At 34.8% G+C, this 22209-nt stretch overlaps 1 protein-coding gene across 3 annotated transcripts in view; it reads left to right on the top strand.

Moving 5' to 3' along the window:
* The window catches only part of KCNT2 (potassium sodium-activated channel subfamily T member 2), a 405986-nt gene that overhangs the window by 323224 nt on the left and 60553 nt on the right, over nucleotides 1–22209 (top strand). For 2 of the 3 annotated variants that reach the window (XM_025392809.1, XM_025392815.1), the window contains 3 exons: nucleotides 2806–2907; nucleotides 6188–6271; nucleotides 7573–7701. In XM_025392809.1, the coding sequence (XP_025248594.1) occupies nucleotides 2806–2907; nucleotides 6188–6271; nucleotides 7573–7701 (315 nt within the window). Of the gene's footprint in view, nucleotides 1–2805; nucleotides 2908–6187; nucleotides 6272–7572; nucleotides 7702–15245; nucleotides 15267–22209 lie in introns of all 3 variants that reach the window. The other variant, XM_025392824.1, reaches the window with a different exon arrangement.

Raw genomic sequence — 22209 nt, forward strand, 5'->3', positions numbered from 1 at the left:
ATCTTTCACTAGCATTGCTGCATTAACACTATAGTTTATCTTGCTCAGTTTTCCCATGCCACCTCCTCATTCACAAGCCATTTTCCATATTGTCATCAAAGTGAGCATCCTAAAAACATGATCAGGTCACTCCTGTTCTTAAAAACACTTTAGTTTTTCCCCATTGCCCTTAAGATGAAATTCAAAATAGTTAACATAGTTTCAAAGTAGGGTAACCATATGTTTTGTTATTTCTTAGACAGTCTCAATTTATGTCATTATTTTTCAGTGTAATTCTTAATTGCATCCCCACTATTCTAAAACATATCCTGGTACCTTAAGACCTAGTCCAAAGTTATTGCTCCAGTCTCATTTCTGACCTCTCCATTTAACCCATACACTTAAACTCTATGGTATATTCATATTGGATTGTTTGTAGTTCCTGAAGTCTCTCAAGCTTTTTTTTTTTTTTTTACTTCCACTAGAACATGCTAGGCATTCTGCTTATAGCTTTCTACTTATCATTCACTCTTCCCAAATTTACTGGCTAATTTCTACTCAGTTTTAGGTCTCAACTTAGACATCCTTCTAATTCAGCTCTCTGGCTTTTCTACCAAAAGAATAAGCTAGGTACCCTTCCTAAGTATGTACTACTACCTAATTATATTCACCCAAGTATGTACTACTACCTAATATATTCACCCAAGTATTTTTGCCTATTTTGCTATTGGTACCATTCACAGCAGTGTAAGTTCTTTCAGACAAGGAAAATATCCCCGTTTGTTTAACTAGCTCCTGGTCCATATTCAACATATAATACTTCCATTAACTGGTAAGATTCTTTTAGTTCTATATAGGAGCTCTGTATTCCTAGCACTGAGGATGATTGATGCCCTACACAAAGTACGTTCTCAACACATATTTTTTAAGTGACTACTTTAATGCACAAATGAATACATTGGTGTTTGGGGCCTTTAATAGTGAATGGAACTAATTTTAATTAGTGTTGCTGTTTAAGGTGATATCAATAGGATTCAGATGTGTGGAGACGGGAAGAGTTCATTTCCCACAGGTTAAGCACTGTAGGTTACAAAACAGTTCTGTATTTGAAAATATAGTGTGTCAAATGGTAATGTAATTGAACCAAGGAATGTTTGTTTGTTTGCTTGCTTGTTTTGAAGAGTAAACATAGCATCAAATTATCAGGGGTTCCAACACTTTATTCTGGCTACTCCCTTTAACTTGGGTTTAACATATCATGGCTTGGTCTTCTCCAGAATACTTCTTACACCTTGAGAACTAGATTTGCCCTCAGATTCACAGGAAAACCTACCTATCTCACAATAAGAACAGCTAATTCCAGTCATCTCCAAGCCACTCACATGAGCTGTTCAAGTTAAGCATTCATAACACCTAGGTTTGTAAATTAGAGAATATATTATGATTTCATAAACATAGACAAAAATGTAGAACCACTTTCCTATGCTTTGCCTTACCTTCTCCCTATATCTCAAGTGAAGATGCTCTTATAGTGATAGTCATCTCAACTAGATAGACACTATAGATGCACGTAGATGGAAGGCTTCCATTCCATGAGATCTCACAGATTTGTTACATTAGAAACAGGAGCTTGCTTCTGTTGCCTCAAGAAGTGAAGGTTGATTTCTTATTTTCTCAGCTGTATAAGTATTCCTAGTAAAGAGAATTTGTCAACAAAAGAAACTAGAATTTTTGAGGTTGCCATTTGTTAAATAGAAGCTTAACTTACATTCTCAAGAAACTCTTCAAAACTTAAACAGATTTGACATTTGCTCTCATACCTTCATTTATTAAATGAAAAAAAAATGCAACAGAATTTTTAAAAAGAAACCATCATACATCATAATACCCCCCAACTCATAAGCATTCAAAAATACATAAACAATTTAGATGTGTGTGTGTGTGTGTGTGTGTGTGTGTATGATACACAGAAGATTGGTTGCAAACTGATATAGCAAATGCAATTTATCAGTTAGGTGGAGAAATGAAACTAAGATGATGAACAGCTAGAGACTACTGGATGTACAAAGCCTGTTTTAGTCTGTTAGGGCTCCTAGAACAGAGTACTGTAGACTGGGTGGCTTATACACTCCAGATGTTTATTTCTCACAGTCTGTAGGCTGGGAATTCCACATTCAAGGTGCTGGGAGATTGGTGTCTGGTGAGGGCCCATTTCCTAGTTCATAGATGGCACGTGGTAGAAGGGGCAAAGAGTTTCTCTTTTTCAAAAGGGCATTAATTGCATTCATGAGGGTTCCACCTCCATGACCTAATCACCTCCCAAAGGCTTCACTTCCTAATACTATTACCTTAGGGATTAGAATTTCAATGTATGAATTTTGAGGGGACACAAACATTCAGACCATAACAGGTGCCTGTCTCCCTATTTTTTTGTTCTCACCCATGAGAATATGTAAAAGCAGGTCTTCTTTGCAGTGTTATGGTACATTGTGTGACCTTAGGGTTTTTTTTTTTTTTTAACATTTGATTCAATGATTTTTATTTGTTTCCATTATGATGTCTCTTCTTGTGTGAAGAGTAAATACATGCTTAACGCACAAAAAAATATTAACCCTTCTTCACTATTGGGTATTTTAACTGAGAAAATGTGGTTGTGAAAACAAAAGGGCAATTTGAAAAATATAATTATCAGTGAAGTAATGACACATTTATAGCCAAGAACCATATGGTAAGATTTTTTTTACATATGTCAACACAATTTACTGAGGCAGAAATGAATGAAATATGGAATGCTCACAAATTTTTCTATCTCAAATTTCTGAACAGAAAGAACGGGAGAGAGGCTCTAACTTGGCCTTTATGTTTCGACTGCCTTTTGCTGCTGGGAGGGTATTTAGCATCAGTATGTTGGACACTCTGCTATATCAGGTATACAATATTTCTTTTTTTTCTCTCTAAAATGGTGGTTGTTTTCTGTTTTATTTAGATTTTATTTAAATGAGTAGTACTTCTAGTGTTTCACATGCAGCTATTAACTTAAAATTGGCTCCAGAAGTAATTCAGTATTTTATTTCATGTACATAATTGACATAAATGCTCCTATGAAACATTTTGTAAGAAAAAATATTATTTTTAACAGTGACCTATGGAAATTATTTCAGGCATTCTTTTGTGCCAGTGTTCTATAATTTTAATATATTTAATACATTTTAGTACATTTTGCATGTTACTCCAAGCATATTACTGGATTTAAAAAAGTTAAAAGATAATTACTGACTTAAGACAAACAGCAGTCCTTATGGTATACATTTTTTTCAGGTTTGATATAAAATACCAAATTGATGTCAATAAAGTGATAAACTAAGGACATTTTAAGAATCCACTGATTCTTGTCTATTTTAGAAAAATATGAAAAGACCTCAACAACTAACAACGATTGAGTTTGTTCCTGAATGCCAAGTTAACTTTTTTGTTTTATCATAGCTAAGAGGTTTGCAGAGATGTTTGTTCATACTAATACCATCTTTTTTGTCTCTGCCAGAAACTGAACAGCAGTACTATTTCATTTTCTCCGATTCAAGTAATCAATCTCTAAATATTTCCATTAAGAAGAAAGATATATTCGTAGAGTTTTAAATTATTTGATAACATTAATCTCAAATTAAGCATTTCAGCATTTTATTGTACCTATTCTTTTTGCTTATTTATGTACTGTCTTCTATAATTGCTTGACTGAACAAACTAATCCAAAGAGAGTTAAAGCTTTTCTGCAGACCTTTGGGCTAATTTTGCCTATGAGTATGCCTCTAGCAATGTCAGGAACCATCTGCTCATGTCAGTTGAGTGCCGGAGCAAACACAGCAAAGTAGAATAAATACACCCCTATTATCCCTAAAGTTTCCAGACATATTATCTGGGTACTACAGGAGGCAGGCCTCCCACTCCAAACGCTGTTACCACACACACATACTTCTGATCTCTCAAAGAGATTAAATTGCAGGGGATGGTTTATTTGAAGAGCAGTGTTGAAACTAGAGATTTTATATCAATAGGAGCCAATTGCTTGGGTGCAAATATGCACCAGTAGTTTTAAGATTTTTTTAGCCACAGTATCCTCTGTTTAAATAAAATCTTGTAACAAAATCTAATGTATAAGTTAAATAGAAGAAAAACTGTTCTAAAAACTGTTCTATAGAAATAGAAAGCAGTAGTTTTTTCTTTCTCTTTATTTTTGCCTCACGTTTATGTTATAAATAGAGATACAGGAAATTGCATGACTTTCTGAAACTTCTAAAGAAAGAGTGAACTAGAACTATATATATATATATATTTTTTTTTTTTTTTTTTTTTTTTTTTGACAGAGTCTCACTCTGTCGTCCAGTCTGGAGGGCAGTGGTGCGATCTCAGCTCACTGCAACCTCCACCTCCCATGTTCAAGCAATTCTCTTGCCTCAGGCTCCCAAATAGCTGAGATTACAGGCATGCACCATCACATCTGACTAATTTTTGTATTTTTAATAGAGACGAGTTTCACCATGTTGGTCAGGCTGGTCTTGAACTTCTGACCTCAGGTCATCCGCCAACCTTGGCCTCCCAAAGTGCTGAGATTACAGGCGTGAGCCACGGTGCTCAGCCTAAAGTCTTAAATTTTAATACAGTAAACATATTATGCATTTCAATACATACCGGCATTTGTGTGTGTGTATGTATGTATGTATGTATAACTGAACAACATTTACCCTTTCTGCTTGTAATTTGCTGTACTATTTTCTACCTTACTGAATATACTTTTATTTTTTTAAAAATTGTTGGCATAATTCATAACTATTTTGTGACTTTTTTGAAAAACACTTAAGCAAAGGACTTCTGAATTAGTAAAATCCAGAGCATAATTTTTCTTCAGTGGGACTTTTGATCTATTGTCAATGGTTCTTGAACGATTGGAAATTATTTTCAGTCACATTTTCTTTAATTGCTTACTAACAAAATGGTCCGTGTCTATAAAGACTATTCTAGCTTTCAAACTTTCCAATAATATAAGAGATGCACGTCACCCCAGGGAAATGTGATGATTCTATTTATTTATTTCATTTTGTTTATTTTTTGTTTTTGTTTTTTTTTTTTGAGACGGAGTCTTGCTCTGTCACCCAGGCTGGAGTGCAATGGCACGATCTTGGCTCACTGCAAGCTCTGCCTGCCCGGTTCATGCCATTCTCCTGCCTCAGCCTCCCAAGTAGCTGGGACTACAGGCGCCCGCCACCACGCCCAGCTAATTTTTTATATTTTTAGTGGAGATGGGGTTTCACCATGTTAGCCAGGATGGTCTCAATCTCCTGACCTTGTGATCCGCCTGCCTCGGCCTCCCAAAGTGCTGAGATTATAGGCGTAAGCTACTGCCTTTATTTTTTAAAGACTCAATTTTAGTCCTGGTGTGTTGGCTCATGCCAGTAATCTCAGCATTTTGGGGTGGCCAAGGCAGGCTATCACTTGAGGTCAGGATTTCGAGACCAGCCTGGCCAATATGGGAAATCTTGTCTCTACTAAAAATACAAAAATCAGCCAGGCTCCATGGTGCATGCCTGTCGTCTCAGTTACTTGGGAGACTGAGACAGGAGAATCACTTGAACCTGGGAAGTGGAGGCTGCAGTGAGCCAAGATCATGCCACTGCACTCCAGCCTGGATGACACAACAAGACTCTGTCTCAAATAAATAAATAAATAAATAAATAAATAAAAAATCCTATCATGAATGTGGAAAGAGAATATGCAATAATGAATAATAAATGTAGTTTAGAAATTTATTTCACTAGCTTAGAGCTTAATTCTAAAAAAAAGACTGAAATTTTTCATTGAAAATTTATTTTAATTGTTTCAATTTTTATGATAGTCACCATTTCATTTGGGGTTTTTGCTTTAAAAATTCTAAAAATGTTTTTATCATGCCTAATAACACACATAAAATATATGCATAGTTAGATATTTCTAGATAAAAATGATTTCCTGTGTTTCCTTATGAACAGCTTAACTATACATGTCTATCTAAGATGCTAACAAGATAGATTAAATTTACTTTTGTATGGAAGGTTAATAATGTGATATGAGAAATAATGTTTTAGAAGATGTTCACACTTCTAGCTGTTCTACACATCTCATACACATTTTATATATAAATATACATTTATATATTGTTCATTTGTTTATATTGCAGTCATTTGTGAAGGATTATATGATTTCTATCACGAGACTTCTGTTGGGACTGGATACTACACCAGGATCTGGGTTTCTTTGTTCTGTAAGTTAAGAATCTCTATAATAGAAGATTGTTGTGATAGAAGGTTCTCAAATCTCTGTACCATGTACTTTGCTAATTCTTCCATGTCATATGTTATTTTTTGTATTGTGAATGAATCCAGAGTTGTATTTCAATTTTTTAAATTCCTTTAAAAATTTCAGGGAAAACATATTATTTTTACTTAATAGTCATAATAAATAGCCATTTTGTGTAAAATGTTGAATGAATTTGGCTGGTTGAGGTGGCTCACGCCTGTAATCCCAGCACTTTGGGAGGCTGAGGCAGGCGGATCACAAGGTCAGGAGATCGAGACCATCTTGACTAACACGGTGAAACTCCATCTCTACTAAAAATACAAAAACTTAGCTGGGCATGGTGATGGGCACCTGTAGTCCCAGCTACTTGGGAGGCTGAGAATGACGTGAATCCGGCAGGGGGGGCGCGGAGCTTGCAGTGAGCTGAGATTGCTTCACTGCATTCTAGCCTGGGCAACAGAGCAAGACTCTGTCTCAAAAAAAAAAAAAAAAAAAGTTGAATGAATTTTTTTTTATTAACTGGCAATTTGAGACTGCCATAGGATACTATACTATCCAGGAAAATGGTGATCATGCTGTTTAACTCCTTTGTTTTATAGATAAGTATACTTTGTCCAAGTATACTGAATGAAATGATTTGGTAACAGTTCAGATTTACAAGAAGAAAAGGGGGACTACAATTTTTGTTTCCTGTCTTCTATCACTATGTTTATTCTACTATTCATCTTTCTCAATATGGGCATTATTAGAACATTGGGTGGAACAAGTCATTATGGTACTAGAGTGTCTTTTGCACTTTATATTTGGTAACATCAGCAGACCCTGTACATTAAATACCAGTGGCAGCCTCCAGTTATTGCAGCATGCAGAATAGTTTCCATATGCTTTACATTTCCCAGTCAATTACCAGTGCTCTATTGCCTACTGATATCGAACTAATATAATGTCATACTGCCCTAAATTGAGTACTTGGATTTCTTAAGTTCGGTGATGCATAATAAATAAATTTAATACATGGATAAGCATGAAATATTACTTGGAGATTTCCAAATACTAATAATTTCTGCCTTTAAGAAGTGAAAAATGCTTGAGCCAGGGATGTCAGTTGCGGCTGCAGTGAGCTGTGGTTGCACCTTTGCATTATAGCCTGGGTGACAGAGTGAGACCTTGCCCCCTATAAAAATAAATAAATAAAGAAGTGAAAAGGTACCACTAGGTTTCTATTTCTGACACATTTAATATGTAAATAATTTGTATGTATTATAGATGAAAATCACTGCGGATGACTTATGGATCAGAACTTACGCCAGACTTTATCAGAAGTTGTGTTCTTCTACTGGAGATGTTCCCATTGGAATCTACAGGACTGAGTCTCAGAAACTTACTACATCTGAGGTTTGGACATGACAATATATTCTTGTTTTGATGTTTAATCTGATGAGTGCAATCACTCATAAGCTTATAAACTGATATCTGAAAAATGCAATGAAAGTGAAAAAGAATGCTACCTGAATACGTAGTGTTAAATCTCAGAAGCAATTTTTTTTCAACTATGTGTTTTACTAAACTATGTCAGTATTCCAAAAAATATTGTTGGCTAAGCGGCTGTTCTAAGTCTATGGATGTTAGGCTTTAGATGACTTTTGTAGATCTAGGATTAGCTGTTTCTGGAAGATTATCAGGAAGCAAATTAACTATAAATAACCTTGAGGTTCTGACAAATAAGAAAAGTGCTCAGGGCAAGCAACCTGGATTTCTAATATATGCCCCTACTACATATATTATCATTTTGAAGGAAGCAAAACAAAGATAATTTAGTAAGTGTTCAAATTCTCATTTCTCAATCTGTAGATGGATGACCACTCTAAAGCCAAAAGAAAACTCTAAGAGTAGTGTCAGATCTTCCCAAAGTAAACCTCAGTAAATTTAACAGCAAACTTGATCCTGCTAGTATGGAAGGAGAATCTCTGATAAGTTTATGAAGCTGAAAACATATTTGCATTTTGATTTGGTCACTTCATGTGGTTCATGTTGTTCAAAGTAGTTTTTATAGCCTTAGTATAATATCACCTTTTAGGTTAGACTCTTTTCTGAAATAAAGATTTTGGATGAATGCATCATTATATCAATATCTATAAAATTATTTAACGTAAATTATGGTTTGTATTCTTAACAATTTTTTTTCTTCAGACACTCCAAAGTTATTACAAATTAAAAAGAAATTTTGGTTAGCCATTTCTTTTTTGGTCTGATACAAAATTACCTCAACTATGTGGCTCAGATCAGACACATGCATTTCAGTAATTTATATGATCATTAAACCACCTCGTGACAAAATTAACAAATCCCTGTATAGAAAAGAACTTTATAGAAGGCATAAGGATAATGGGGTAGATTCTCGTTGTTGCTGTTAAAATTTATAGTTTGACACTTAAATAAGTTACCAGAAGAAAATAGGTTAGTTTTTCTCAGGTGCTTCTTAGTGGTTTTACTGTAGCTTCCTTCAGGAGTGTTAAATGGAGCTTTGTGGCCAGGCACAGTGGCTCACACCTGTAATCCCAGCACTTTTGGAGGCCTAGGCAGGTGGATCACGAAGTCAGGAGTTCGAGATCAGCCTGGACAATCTGATGAAACCGCATTTCTACTAAAAAACATACAAAAATAAGCCGGATGTGGTGGTGTGCACCTGTAGTCCCAGCTACTCAAGAGACTGAGGCAGAAGAATTGCTTGAACCTGGGAGGCAGAGGTTGCCATGAGCCAAGATCGTGCCACTGCACTCCAGCCTGGGTGGCAGAGCGAGACTTCGTCCCCAATATTAATAATAATAATTTTTTTTAAATGAATTTTTGCTGCCATCTCTCCTGCTGAGTCTGAGTTTTTCTTTTCCTGTGGTGGTTGTGGTTCACATTGCAAAGAATGAGATGAATCAAGACAAAATTAGGAATGATTGACTGGAAAAACAAACCAGACAGTTAAATATGTAAGATGTTTGTCTAGATAGGCCTAAATTTTTAAGAATACTGGATTCAAAACAATATTATTTAATTAAAGATTAAGAGAAGATCAAGTGCTTTCATACCCAAGCAATTAAGCACGATCATGATCTATTCAGGCTGCTATAACAAAGAACCATGGACTGGGTGGCTTGTAAACAATAGAAATTTAACTCTCACAGTTTTGAAGGCTGGGAAGTCCAAGATCAGGGGACCAGTTGATTACATGTCTGATGAGGACCTGCTTCCTGGTTCTCAGATGGCCATCTTCTCACTGAATTCTCACCTGGTGGAAAGGGAAGGGGATCTCTCTGAGTCTTCTTTTATAAGGCTCTCTCATGATCAAATCACCTTCCCAAAGCCCCACCTTCAAATATCATCAATACTGAGGATTAGGTTTTCACATATGCATTGTATAGTGATGGAGAACAAATATTCAGTCTATACAAATAATTTCTTATTTGACCACAGCAAGTACAAAGAAGATTTTCATGCGGTAGAGTGTTGCCATGTTTTTTTTTTTGTTTTTTTTTTTGTTTTTTAATCTCACATATATGCTTTGGGAATTGCAATGTAGTAAATTTCTGACCTTGGTCAACTCCATGTCCATGTCAGTATTATGTATTATAATAATGTACATATATTATGAAAAGACTTTTTTGTGCTATTGGCATTGAAGATAGGAAAAGGATAACTGGGTATTTGAATTGTCATCAACGAGCATTTAACTACATTTAGTCAACTCTGCCCATACCAAGTAAAGATCATCTCATTAAAATGCTTGTAATTTCTCAAATATCTAGATTATATTAAAAATATATATCATTGGGATGATAAAAGGACACTGTTTTTAAATAAAAATAATACCTCTTGTTTTTCTGTACTGAATTCAGTCCATCTTCTGGCACTCATATTTTTATTAAAATTAAATTCTACCTATCGTAGAAAGAATTGAGGCAACTAACAAAGATAAACAATAGAAACATTAAGCACTTTTTACAACAAAATATTTTAATAGGAACAGAGAAATTATGTTACTCTACTAGTATACCTTGAGTGCTACAGTTGAGCCTGACTTCTATTTTTAATTTCCTGGTAAATAAGGTAAAAAATAGCGATATGTTGACCTATAGGGTAATTATGGTCCGATACATGAAAGGATAAAATTCATCTTGCAAAAGATTTGTTTTTCTTGGTCATTTGTTAAAAGAATGAATATATTATTTGCTTCCTGAATTTGGAGATTTTACATACATGATGAGTAATATCTATCTTTGCAAGATGTACTTTTGCAAGATGAAAAAGTACCATTAAAGTGCATATCTCTTACATTAATCTTAAACAAAAAAAGTAGAAAGGAACATCAATTAAATCTTAACCCAATAAAGACATTGAGATTTTTTTGTATTTAAAGAAGAAAATATTATTTTTTTTTTTCAGATTGTATAAAAACACAGAAAAAGAGCTTAGTGGATCTAACAAAATAAAATTGACTCTGACAATTCACCATGTCTCTCAAATACCAGATGATTCGAAAACAAAGTTTTGAAATTTAAATAGCCATCAGTATTCAAAATGGCCCTGTTCTCTTACTTGAATTTAAAGAAAGACACTAGATTTCAGGAAGTAGAAACTTCATTCAGTAATTACTATCGGAGAGTCTATATTTTTGCTTAGTTTTCTGTCAGATCTCGATTTTCCTCAACAGTTCAGAAATCTTGCTTCTGTCACTCTCTCCTAAATGAACATATATTAAAGGTTTAGTCTATGGAAGTGGTCTGTGGCCTGTGGACCCCGGAAAGAGTTGAGGGCTAGGAGTGTCACACTGAATTCTGAATGCTAAGTTAAAAGATATATTCTGTACACTTTACACTTCAGCAGATTGGAAGACTCTCTCCTAGAGAAACTGACCAATCCAAGTGGAAGGGCCTAAAAATACAGATGGGGGAGATTCTTTTAAGTTTAGTAATCCAGCCAGATCACCATGAAATGCAGCAATAAAAAGAATCTCACCTAGACCTTTCAGATAAATTATTAGTCATTTACTCTAAGAAGACAACTAAAAATTCCCAACAGAAGTGAAAAAGCTTATAATATGAACTTCAGGAAGTTATTGATAAACTAGAGCAAGAATTCAAAACATGGACAAAGAGTAAAGAAAAGATAAAATTAGAGAACTAATCTAGAAGTTCTAAGATTTTAATCATAAGATTTCAAGAAAGAGGAAATGCACACAAATTGAAGAAATATTACTGTAATAATTCTAGAAAAATCAGTAATGTGTTAGTTTCCAATTGGTAAGGGTTACCATGTGTCCACAACAGTGAGTTAAACAGTGAATCACATCATCACCTTTCAAAACACTGAAGGTAAGGAGAGGATCCTAAAATCTTTCAGAGAGATGAGCAGGAAACCATAGGATAGGTCACATGCAAGGTCCTATTTGGGTTTTCTCAACAGCAATATCACGAACCAGAAGAAAATGGAACAATTCTCTCAAGATTTTAAAAGAGTATTATTTTCAAATTAGAATTTTTTATCCAGTCAAAGCAAACTTGTGTAAGAGTTGAATAAATCAGATGTCGATTATATGTATTCTCCAAAAATATCCTTCCCATGTCTGCTCTCTAAGGAAACTACTACCACCAAAATGAATAAGTAAAATGAGGGAAAAATAATGATCTTCAGGAAACCAGACATTTTATGGAAACCAGTGACAATAATGAAGTAAAGGGAATCAACAGGATGGGGATGAAAAGACCCCCAAGCACAAAAGGAGACCTAGAGCAGGTCAGAAGGCTTCAGAGAGAATTCTTTAGGAAGATTAAATCTATAGACTTCCTGATGCATCTCAATGTTTTAAATTAATATTAGACAGTAGTCAAAGAGTTCAGGATAAATTATTGCATGTATCTAAGTACATATCAAAGCAATTAATACAATAAAGCAATTATTGACTTTAGGAATATAACATCATTATCAACAATAAAGAATGTGTACAAGAAATGAATACTAACCACATACCTATATATCTCATCTGTAAAGTATACTTAATCATAGTATGTCCTGAATTTTGATCCAATAAAAATTGTGTTAAACTATTTTGAGATGATGAGGGCAAACGTAGTGGATTATATGGAAAAGATTGTTTATGACTGTCTTTGCAGAATGAGAAGTCAATAGATAAAAGTGGAAACTGAAAAAAGCATGAAATAATAGTCAGGCACATTCTATAGAAACAGAGAGAAAGAACAATATATCCAACTAAGAGGCAAAAGTAGATGGGTCTTATGAGAGGAAATTAAGAGAGATTATGCTATAAGTTGCTATTTTTGTAAACAAGCTATAACATTTTCTGACTGTTCAAACCATGCATGTATAACTAATAAAAACACTAATAGATATATAGGCATAATGTAGTGATGTCATACCCATTCATTAATTATTTGTTTAGTATATACACTTTTAAGTGCTAAATTCTACTCTGTACTATGAAGAACTTTTATTAAACATCAACATCTTATATAAGGATAAACACATAATGTAAAGACTTCAGGCTTTGCTTTCTGGTTTATTCATGAAATTAAAAAAAAAAAAAAAACTTTTACAGGCAGGTGCAAGTTTTCATGCCACATCATTTTCTAGCCTGTCTTTAATATCTTCCCATGTTCTGAGTAGAGAAAACAAAAGTTATCATTTGTTATATCTCTAATATAACTGCTTTGGCTGTGGGGGTGGGAGAAGCACTGCCTAATGTTTAGCTGACATTTTTAAAAACACAAATGTTGGTAAAGAACATTGATAATCAAAACTAGTAACATTTATAGAAGGCCTGGAATACTATCTCATTTTTTTCTTACGTGGTGTAGATTAGTGAAAGGAGAAGTCACATAAACACAAGCAGAGAATAAAGTGAGGGTGCACACAGTGGCTGGAAAACCAGCCTGTGGAAAACAGAGTAGAGATGGAACTGCCCATTCTTGATTAATCATATGTCCTCCGTGCCAGGAGAACTTCTACCACCATCTATATGTTTCTAGTTCAGGGAATTTCAACAAACATCAGATACTCCTGGTTTAAAAAACATATACAGGAAGGACAGGGACACATACTACTCTTAGTGGACAAAAAGGATCAGTATTTTCCTTCTCAATCCATAATACAAAATTATAAAATGCAAAAAGGCTCCCTGAAGTCATTTAGTGGCAAAACCTCACCTTAATTTTCATGAGATTATTTATAATGTTTACTTATTTCATTTAGAGTGAATATTTATACTTTTCATTGCAGAAATATTAATTTTTGAAAAAAAAGGATGCCCAGGTTCCACTGGGGGTATTATCTACCATACAGCATATAACATAGTATTAACTTTCCAAAATCTGAACAATTCTGAATTATTAAGCATATTTGTCCTTTGGTTAAGAAAAGGTAAACCTAAGTTTGCCTCCAGTTTTTCAGTGTGCAGAAAATCTCATTTGTTTGAAGTATACTATAACCAGTGAACATTTTACTAGAAACCAGAAAAACATCTTTTTTTTTTTTTTTTTTTTTTTGAGACGGAGTCTCGCTCTGCCGCCCAGGCTGGAGTGCAGTGGCCAGATCTCAGCTCACTGCAAGCTCCGCCTCCCGGGTTCACGCCATTCTCCTGCCTCAGCCTCCCGAGTAGCTGGGACTACAGGCGCCTGCCACCTCGCCCGGCTAGTTTTCTGTATTTTTTAGTAGAGACGGGGTTTCACCGTGTCGGCCAGGATGGTCTCGATCTCCTGACCTCGTGATCCGCCCGTCTCGGCCTCCCAAAGTGCTGGGATTACAGGCTTGAGCCACCGCGCCCGGCCAAAACATCTTTTAAAGCATATTAATGTACCAACATCATTTATAGTGTATGCAGTACATTTGTGGAATGTGTTACCCTGAATTTTGGCCACTTTTATAGTGAATAAATCTTGTAGCTTCCAAAAATGTGCGTAGTGGAATAAGCATTGTCCCATCTGCCAATCATTAACACTTTACTATTAGAATGGGAAGTAGCATTTAAAATATATTATTAAGATATGAATTTACCTACTATAAAATCTTATTAAGATTATTTTCATAAGGTTTCGGATTGATTGGTTTTAAAATTCTACCTGTCCATTCTTTGCTATTATTCTCTCAAACAACATTTATTCCATTGTGTCATGTATAAAGAAACCTGAAATAGTTTCAAGAAACCCACAATCAAATGTTTATTATGCATTTCTTATATATTCAATTATAGATAATACCATTATAATCTTATAATAGTAATACCACATGAGTTATATTACTAGTTATATTACATCAAATGATATACTTGGAAATGTTACTTTCAACTATTCAAAAATGAATAGACTATTGTTCTTTAAACTTGAAGACTAAGACAGCATGATTTTTATTTATAACCCCTACCTAGCTATGAAACATTGATTAAGGAAATCAATTATTTTAGATTCCATAGTCAATCTGAAAGCTCAGAATATTTCTGTCAACTAACTTAATTACATGAATATGTAGGAAAAAAAATCAATCTTACTGTAAGATCTGAAATTAAAAAATAGTACAAATATTAACACCAATAATGATTATTGAATGTCAATAATTATATCAAGTATTCTGTTATGACTATAGTAGCTTTATAAACTACTACTGATTATTTTATTCTTCTACAAGCACCACTTTTTCTATCAAACTTAGGAAGACAATTTCAGACAAAAACAATCTAACAAGACTGAATATTTAAAAATAATAGCTTATTCTTTAGCTAATTTGGTTCAAAAGCCCTATGACAAATACGCATGAAATTGGATTTTGTTATGTTGGTATATGTTACATTTTGTCCTTGTTGCTGATTGTTACATGTATGTATTGTTTAGTCATTGTTTAAACTGTGTTTTGTGTGTTTCTTTTTCCCTCCCATGTGTCAGTCTCGAAAAATACCATCACAAGTAAGTATTTCCTGTTTGTTTCCCTTTCCTCAAATGGTGTAATACATTAATTCAGAGCTATTAAAGAAAAATAATACAAAATATTGAATTCAATACTCAGATTTTAAAATGAAATAAATCAATTAAACTTAAATGCATATAAATGCTTTATTTTCAAATTAATGTACTTATATTTCCCCAGTAAATTTCCTGGAATTTGCCATTGTAAGGATTAAATTCTAAGGAGTGTTTATGTTTTAATATTTTTGTACTAATTAAAGTTAATAATGAAAGATATTTCAGGATATTATCGTGGTTTTTAAAGTGATTAGAAAACTAGTTTTCTTTTGCTTTTCAATTTTTTAGAGTAAGCCTCCTTCATCTACTATACAGGAGAACCCTTATGTTATTCTTAGTACGTTCTCTAATTAGACATAAAAGGTTATAGATTTTAGACTGATTTATTTCAGAAGCTGTTTTACTTAACAAAGGTGTATATAAATACTCTTAAGAATATTACTTATGTAATGTTTTACTTAACAAAAGTTTTACTTAACAATGTTTTACTTAACAAAGGTGTATGTAAATATTCTTAAGAATATTATAGTGAGACTACTTAAGATCTCTCTTAGCAAATTTCAAGCCTGTGATACATTAACTGTAGTTACCATGCTGTACTTTAGGTCTCCAGAACTTGTGCACTTTATAATAGAAGGTTATCTTTAACCATCATCTTCCCAGTTCCCCCATCCTCTGGCCAATGGTAACCACCCTCCTACTCTTTTTCCATGAATTTGACTTTTTGAGAGAAGAACAACATGGATGAACCTGGACAAGATTACACTAAGTGAAATAAACCACATGTTTACAAAAGCTGTTTATAGTTTTTTGGTCTTTTCTACACATCACCTTGGGGCGTTAATTGCTTCCTGTGGTTTCAACAATTCGTCTATGTTGATAGATGGCAAAGTTGAGTTTGTAGCTCTATCTGTTCTAATTCCTTAACATGAAACACGAATACTTAATCTTTATCTGGAAGATCCTCTCCATCTTGTTATCTACCAGAATTACAAATATTTGAGTAGCACTAGGCACCAAATACATCCAGGTAAGTACTTAACATGCATAAGTAAACAAAAGGTTTTTCAGAGGGTTGACAGAAAAACTTCATGGCTTTTCTTCGATTTAATTAATTTTGGTGGATTTAATATACCAAAACTCTCTTCTCTTCAATATCTTGCATAGTGCAGCCAGATTGATGTTCATTTTTCTTTATTCACATGATGAAGAATCTGTAACGTATATCTGATGCCTACTATTTCAAATAAAAATTTTTATTGCTGATTTTAAGCTACTCTATCCCCCTGTCCCATTCCTGGACAAGTCACTTACCCAGTTATTTTGCCTGACCAATTAGCACTGAGCTTGGAACACATTGATCTGAGTTTAAATCTTGCCCTCTCTTTTACTAGCTGTGCCTGAACTTTGGCTATATGTAGCAGAGTGAAGATTAAGTAAAAAACATATTCTTATTTCACAAGGTAGAAAAAGGCAGAAATGTGTGCAGTGAGTTGATCAGAGTTAAAGGCAAATAATTCTGTGGCAAAGCACATAGAGTAACATAGATCTTACTTCATCATTCCTCATTGGTGCATTGTTTTTGGGTGCATGATACCACCTCAGAAAACGTTCATGTCAATTCACTTGAAGTTATAAATAAAATATATAAAGTAAATACTCCTGTGATTAAGTACTTTAATATTAGTCAAGCATAGCTGTGTTCACTAACCTTCAATGCATCCTAATTCACACATATGAACACACAAACACAAACTCACAGGCATATTATAAGTCTGAGCTCATCTATAATTTTGTTTCACTTTCTCTCTAACAAAAACTTTACTCTTAAATCTTTCTCTTACCTTATTTTATAATTTTTTTCTAATATTTTCTAGTTCTACTGATTCTTAATCTCATTCATTCTCAAACCCAGGAAAGCATTTCTTACTTTCATTATTTACTTACTTTAACTTAATAAGAGTCTCACTGGCACACTTACTAACAAGAGGCTGTTTAATGCATCCAATTTATTTGACTTAATTTAACTACATAGTCATGGCTTTCTGTCCACTTAACGTCTTAAACTGCCTAAAGACCATTCTTCTACTTAGCAATGCCACAGAAAGTAAATTAAGCTTTTAATCACAGTTCCTTATCAAATGGCTGCTAGTCTACAAAATGAAAACTGAAGAGAAAATTATAAAATTGATTTAGGTTCCGTAGGTCTTCATAAGGAAGTCATGATCTGTAAGCAGTAGTGTATTTAGATCCAAAGTATATTTTAGATAGACTATTTACTTAAGAATACAAATATTTGTATTTACCAGGTCTTATATTATTCTTTTCTTTAATTAAAGCATTGCATGTAACATAGAAATTTTCTTTCCACAGGCTCATTTATCCATTGGTTCTTAGATGCTGCAAAGGATAAGGGAATTATGCATGTGTGTGTGTGTGTGTGGTTGTGTGTTTGTTTAAAATGTTTTGTGTGTGGTTGGGGAGGTGCTGTACTCACGTTAGAACCACTGTACTGGCTTTTGAAAACTTCATAGTTAGGTCTTTTCTTCTGGACTATAATATACTGAAGGTGATAGAGTGATAGCCCCTCTGGCCTACCTTATAGTGTGTAGGCTTTACACATACATGCACACACACACACACACACACACCCCCGCATGTTGAAACCATTGCTTTAGTCTATATATTTCGGTAACTGGCCTACCTTATAGTGTATAGGTTCTACACTTACATGCACACACACATACACACACACTCACACATATACACATGCATGTTGAAACCATTGCTTTAGACTATGTATTTTGGTAATTCTGAAAAAGTACAAATTGCACTGCTAAGTTAACAGAGCTAGCAATGAAACCATGATTCTGATGATGCAAACCATTTGACTGCCTGTATGCGTTGTTGAATTTGTGTGTTTATACAATGCTTTTCTCTTTGTTGATTTTGTTTGTAAGTCAATTATAGAGTCTAACATGATTCAGCAGTCTAGCAATACTCTTTACAAATATATATAAATATGCATAATATATACAAACATAAGCATACATACTTAATTTTGTTTGTGTGTAGAAATCAAATATGTTTTTATATTTGGCGATTTCTAGACATCTAGACATAAAATGAACCCTTTGGTTAGGGAAACCATTCCTTAGATTTCTAATAAATGAAAAGTTAATTATAATGAAATCAGTCTTGATTTGGGCCAGTCTGATTCAGACCTTGGGTCACTATAGCCCATACCAAATAAATAGTAGATGGGTAAAGACATGTCTTGAGATCCAAAAACATAGTTACCAAATTTACAGCAATAATAATTTTGGTGCTAATAATATTATTTTAAAAGTTTGCATTCGGCCGGGCGCGGTGGCTCAAGCCTGTAATCCCAGCACTTTGGGAGGCCGAGACGGGCGGATCACGAGGTCAGGAGATCGAGACCATCCTGTCTAACACGGCGAAACCCCGTCTCTACTAAAAAATACAAAAAAAAACTAGCCGGGCGAAGTGGCGGGCGCCTGTGGTCCCAGCTACTCGGGAGGCTGAGGCAGGAGAATGGCGTGAACCCGGGAGGCGGAGCTTGCAGTGAGCTGAGATCCGGCCACCGCACTCCAGCCTGGGCGACAGAGCCAGACTCAGTCTCAAAAAAAAAAAAAAAAAAAAAAAAAGTTTGCATTCACTTTTAAAAGAAAAGCAATTCTATACCTTCAGAAAAGATTAAAAAAATTCCACTACTGCACAGTGAAGGAAACAGAAGTAGTCTGATTTCATAAGAAAAACAACTAAAAAATAGTCATAGTGACATAAATGGAGCCATATGATGGAGAAACATGAGAAAAATAAGGCAATTTTATTAAGCATTTAAAATAAATTTCTGAACAGCACAACTGAAAAATTATGAGCACTTTAGAGAAAGATCATAAACCTTAAATATGGGAAATTGCTATTTGGAAAATTTGTTTCTCAGGGTCACCGGTAACCTCTGTAGCATACTTGTATGAATACAAGATGCATGACCTGTATTTGAAACTCCCACCATAAGCATTGCTAAATAAACTAATAACGTTTTCTCAATTCTCCTCTTCTTCAGTGTCTTTATGATGATAGATATTTTTTATGGCACATAGATTAGAAGGAAAAAAAGTTGTAGTAAGAGCTAGTTGATAATACCCAACACCTCATTTCATTCCAAGAAAAATACATCTTCCTTGACCTCCATGATAGTTAATTTTTGTATACATTCCCATATTCTTAATTTCTCATTTCTCTTCTGCTTACTGCTCACTGCTCCACAGCTGAGAATACTGAGATATAAAACTTGAAATAGCTTACCTCTAAACTATGCCTATGTTTTTATTACTGTATCCCATGTGCTTTGCATAAGTGCTCAATATATATTTACTAAAGTCAGTCACAGATATCTTTCTTAACATAGAATCATTCTTTCAAATCTGTTCACACTTACATTAATTCCATCTTTATACAATTTTATTTGTACCACCTCTGTCATTAATTTTGGTACCTATTATTTTACCCTTAATTATTATGTAATTGTTTATGATTGTATACCTTTGATTTTTTCACAGATTACAAGGTGCTAAGGGGATGAGACATGTATAGCATTATTTCTTTATTATTATTATTTACCTAGAACTGATGATGGTCTACATAAACTGGATATAGTTCTGAGGAGAATTTTTACCACTCCACAGAGGCAGTATGGAGAATTCACCCAAAATATGGTTTAGATGTTAAAACTGAGGATGCCACACATGCCCCAATAGTATTCAATGAGTTTTGTTTGTTTGATTTTTGTTTGTTTGTTTGTTTGTTTGTTTTTTGTGAGGAGAGCAAGATGGACTCCTAAGTAGGTCTGAGGGAGCAGATCATTTTTGTTTTGGCCTTTATCGTGATTAGAGGTTGGGTGTTGGGTGAGATTTCTCATGCCTAAGAGCGTAAACTTCCTGCTAGGGAAAAAGTAAGAAGTGCTCAGGCTTTCTTATCAACTTGCTTAAATATGGGGCAGAAGATTGTATAAGAGCTTGAAAGCTGTTAGCAGTCAAGTATCAAAAATGGAGTCAGACACCGTTGCAGTGTACCCCTGATGTTGGATGGGTGACTGAAATGTGCCTTGTTTCATTTAATAAAATGCTCCATGAAGCTTGTAGCCTGTGGATAGTAGGGAGATGAAAGTTATCTTAAATGCCTTGTTCAAAAGCACAGCGTTGTGTATTTTGGAAAAGTGAAATTCATATCTTAGTCACTTACAATGATGTCTAGAACATAGAAGGTGGTGAGAATTGTTTTGATGAGCCTTGTATTATGGTCTTAAATGTGTATGTGTAAAGACACGTGTGACCTTGATTATTATTTTGTATATGTATAAGGCAAGAGATTCCCAGAGTTCTTTACCCTGCAGAGGGCAACCTTGGATAAGGAATTGTTTCTGCCATTGGCTGGACCAGATGGCCAAATCACAGGCAGTGACCCAAGAGTTTGTAGAAATGTGCAAGTGGGAACTGTTATTATCCAGGGTGTCTAGTGCTCAAATGACTCCCTGCTAACCTTTGGGTCCTGTCCTTTGTTAGGTCTGTCATTTTAAGGGATCAAAAGCAGCAGTTCTCGAGTGAGCTTCATCACATTTAACACAATACCACCATCCATGCACTGTTCACTTGATTAATCCCAAGGGGCTCCCTAGGTTGCCAAGGGATTTAGGATAGGAGTGACATGCTCAAGTACCATGGCATATGACAGGTGAAACTTTCCCCTCTTGCAGGTGGCATATATCCAAGTTTGACCCTTTCCTATAGAGTCTTTGGTGGCTATGTCAGACTTGCAGGGTGATACTTTCATAACCAAAGGCACAATGGGCCACTGAGTGCAGACTCCTGAACACAGGACATCTGATTTCAGTAGAGCTCAGTATGCAACCAGCAGTTGCCATTCTAATGGTCTATAGCATGTAACCCAGGAGGAAAGTGTTTGCTACCAGAAGCCCATGAGCACCATTATGGTTGATGCAGCAGGCAGTAGAAGAGGCGAACAATGTGATCGCCTGTTGTAACTGCAATTTGGAGAGATTCTAGAGCCTTTTGTTTTAAGGGGTCTCATTCAGTGTGAGCCAATTTGTGAGTAGGAGCATAAATGGACTTAAGTAAAATGTAATACTTTTAAATGAGGAATATCTTCCATCTGAAACCCCAAATGGCCTTAAAATGTTAGCTTTGTCTTAACGTTGTGGATACTGACAGGTCATTGTTTCTTGAGACTGTCAATGATGAAGTAGCCTTTGATCAAGTAATGTTCAGAAATTTGACTACACTTGGGAACCTTGCAGTTTGTATAAGGCAATGGTCTATTATTTTGTGTGAGTTCCTTTTTGAATGTTTATTCATCCTGAATGAGTGTGTCAAAGGAATCTCCTTGGAAGAGAATGGCATCAATGTAATATACCTATTTTCCCACGGAAACTTGGATGCGGTAGAGATCTGCTTACAGAGGGATTGTTTGTGACTGCAGAACTGTTTAAATATCCTATGTGTAGTCAGGTAGAGAAGTTTGAGTTCTTTTGAAGGTAAAGAAAAACTACAAGCCTTTTCCTGTAACTGTGGGGATCGGCATCTGTGTTGTTACGGAGGCATAGGCAGCAACAGCAACAGAAGCATTTTTGCTGGGGGCCAAAAGAGCTATCTCCTTTTAGGAGTGTAAGAGGCTATCAAAAGAGGCACTTAATAGAACATATTTGTCAAATCCTTATGACTTTATGACTGCAAAGTATTTACAAATTGATGATTGAATGGAATCAGTAATGTCACCGAGTGATGGTGGCCTTAATATGTGGAACCACAGCATTAAGCTTAGGATGATCTACCACCAGGCTCCA

Source organism: Theropithecus gelada, chromosome 1 (assembly GCF_003255815.1).
Source record: "Theropithecus gelada isolate Dixy chromosome 1, Tgel_1.0, whole genome shotgun sequence".
Lineage (NCBI taxonomy): Eukaryota > Metazoa > Chordata > Mammalia > Primates > Cercopithecidae > Theropithecus > Theropithecus gelada.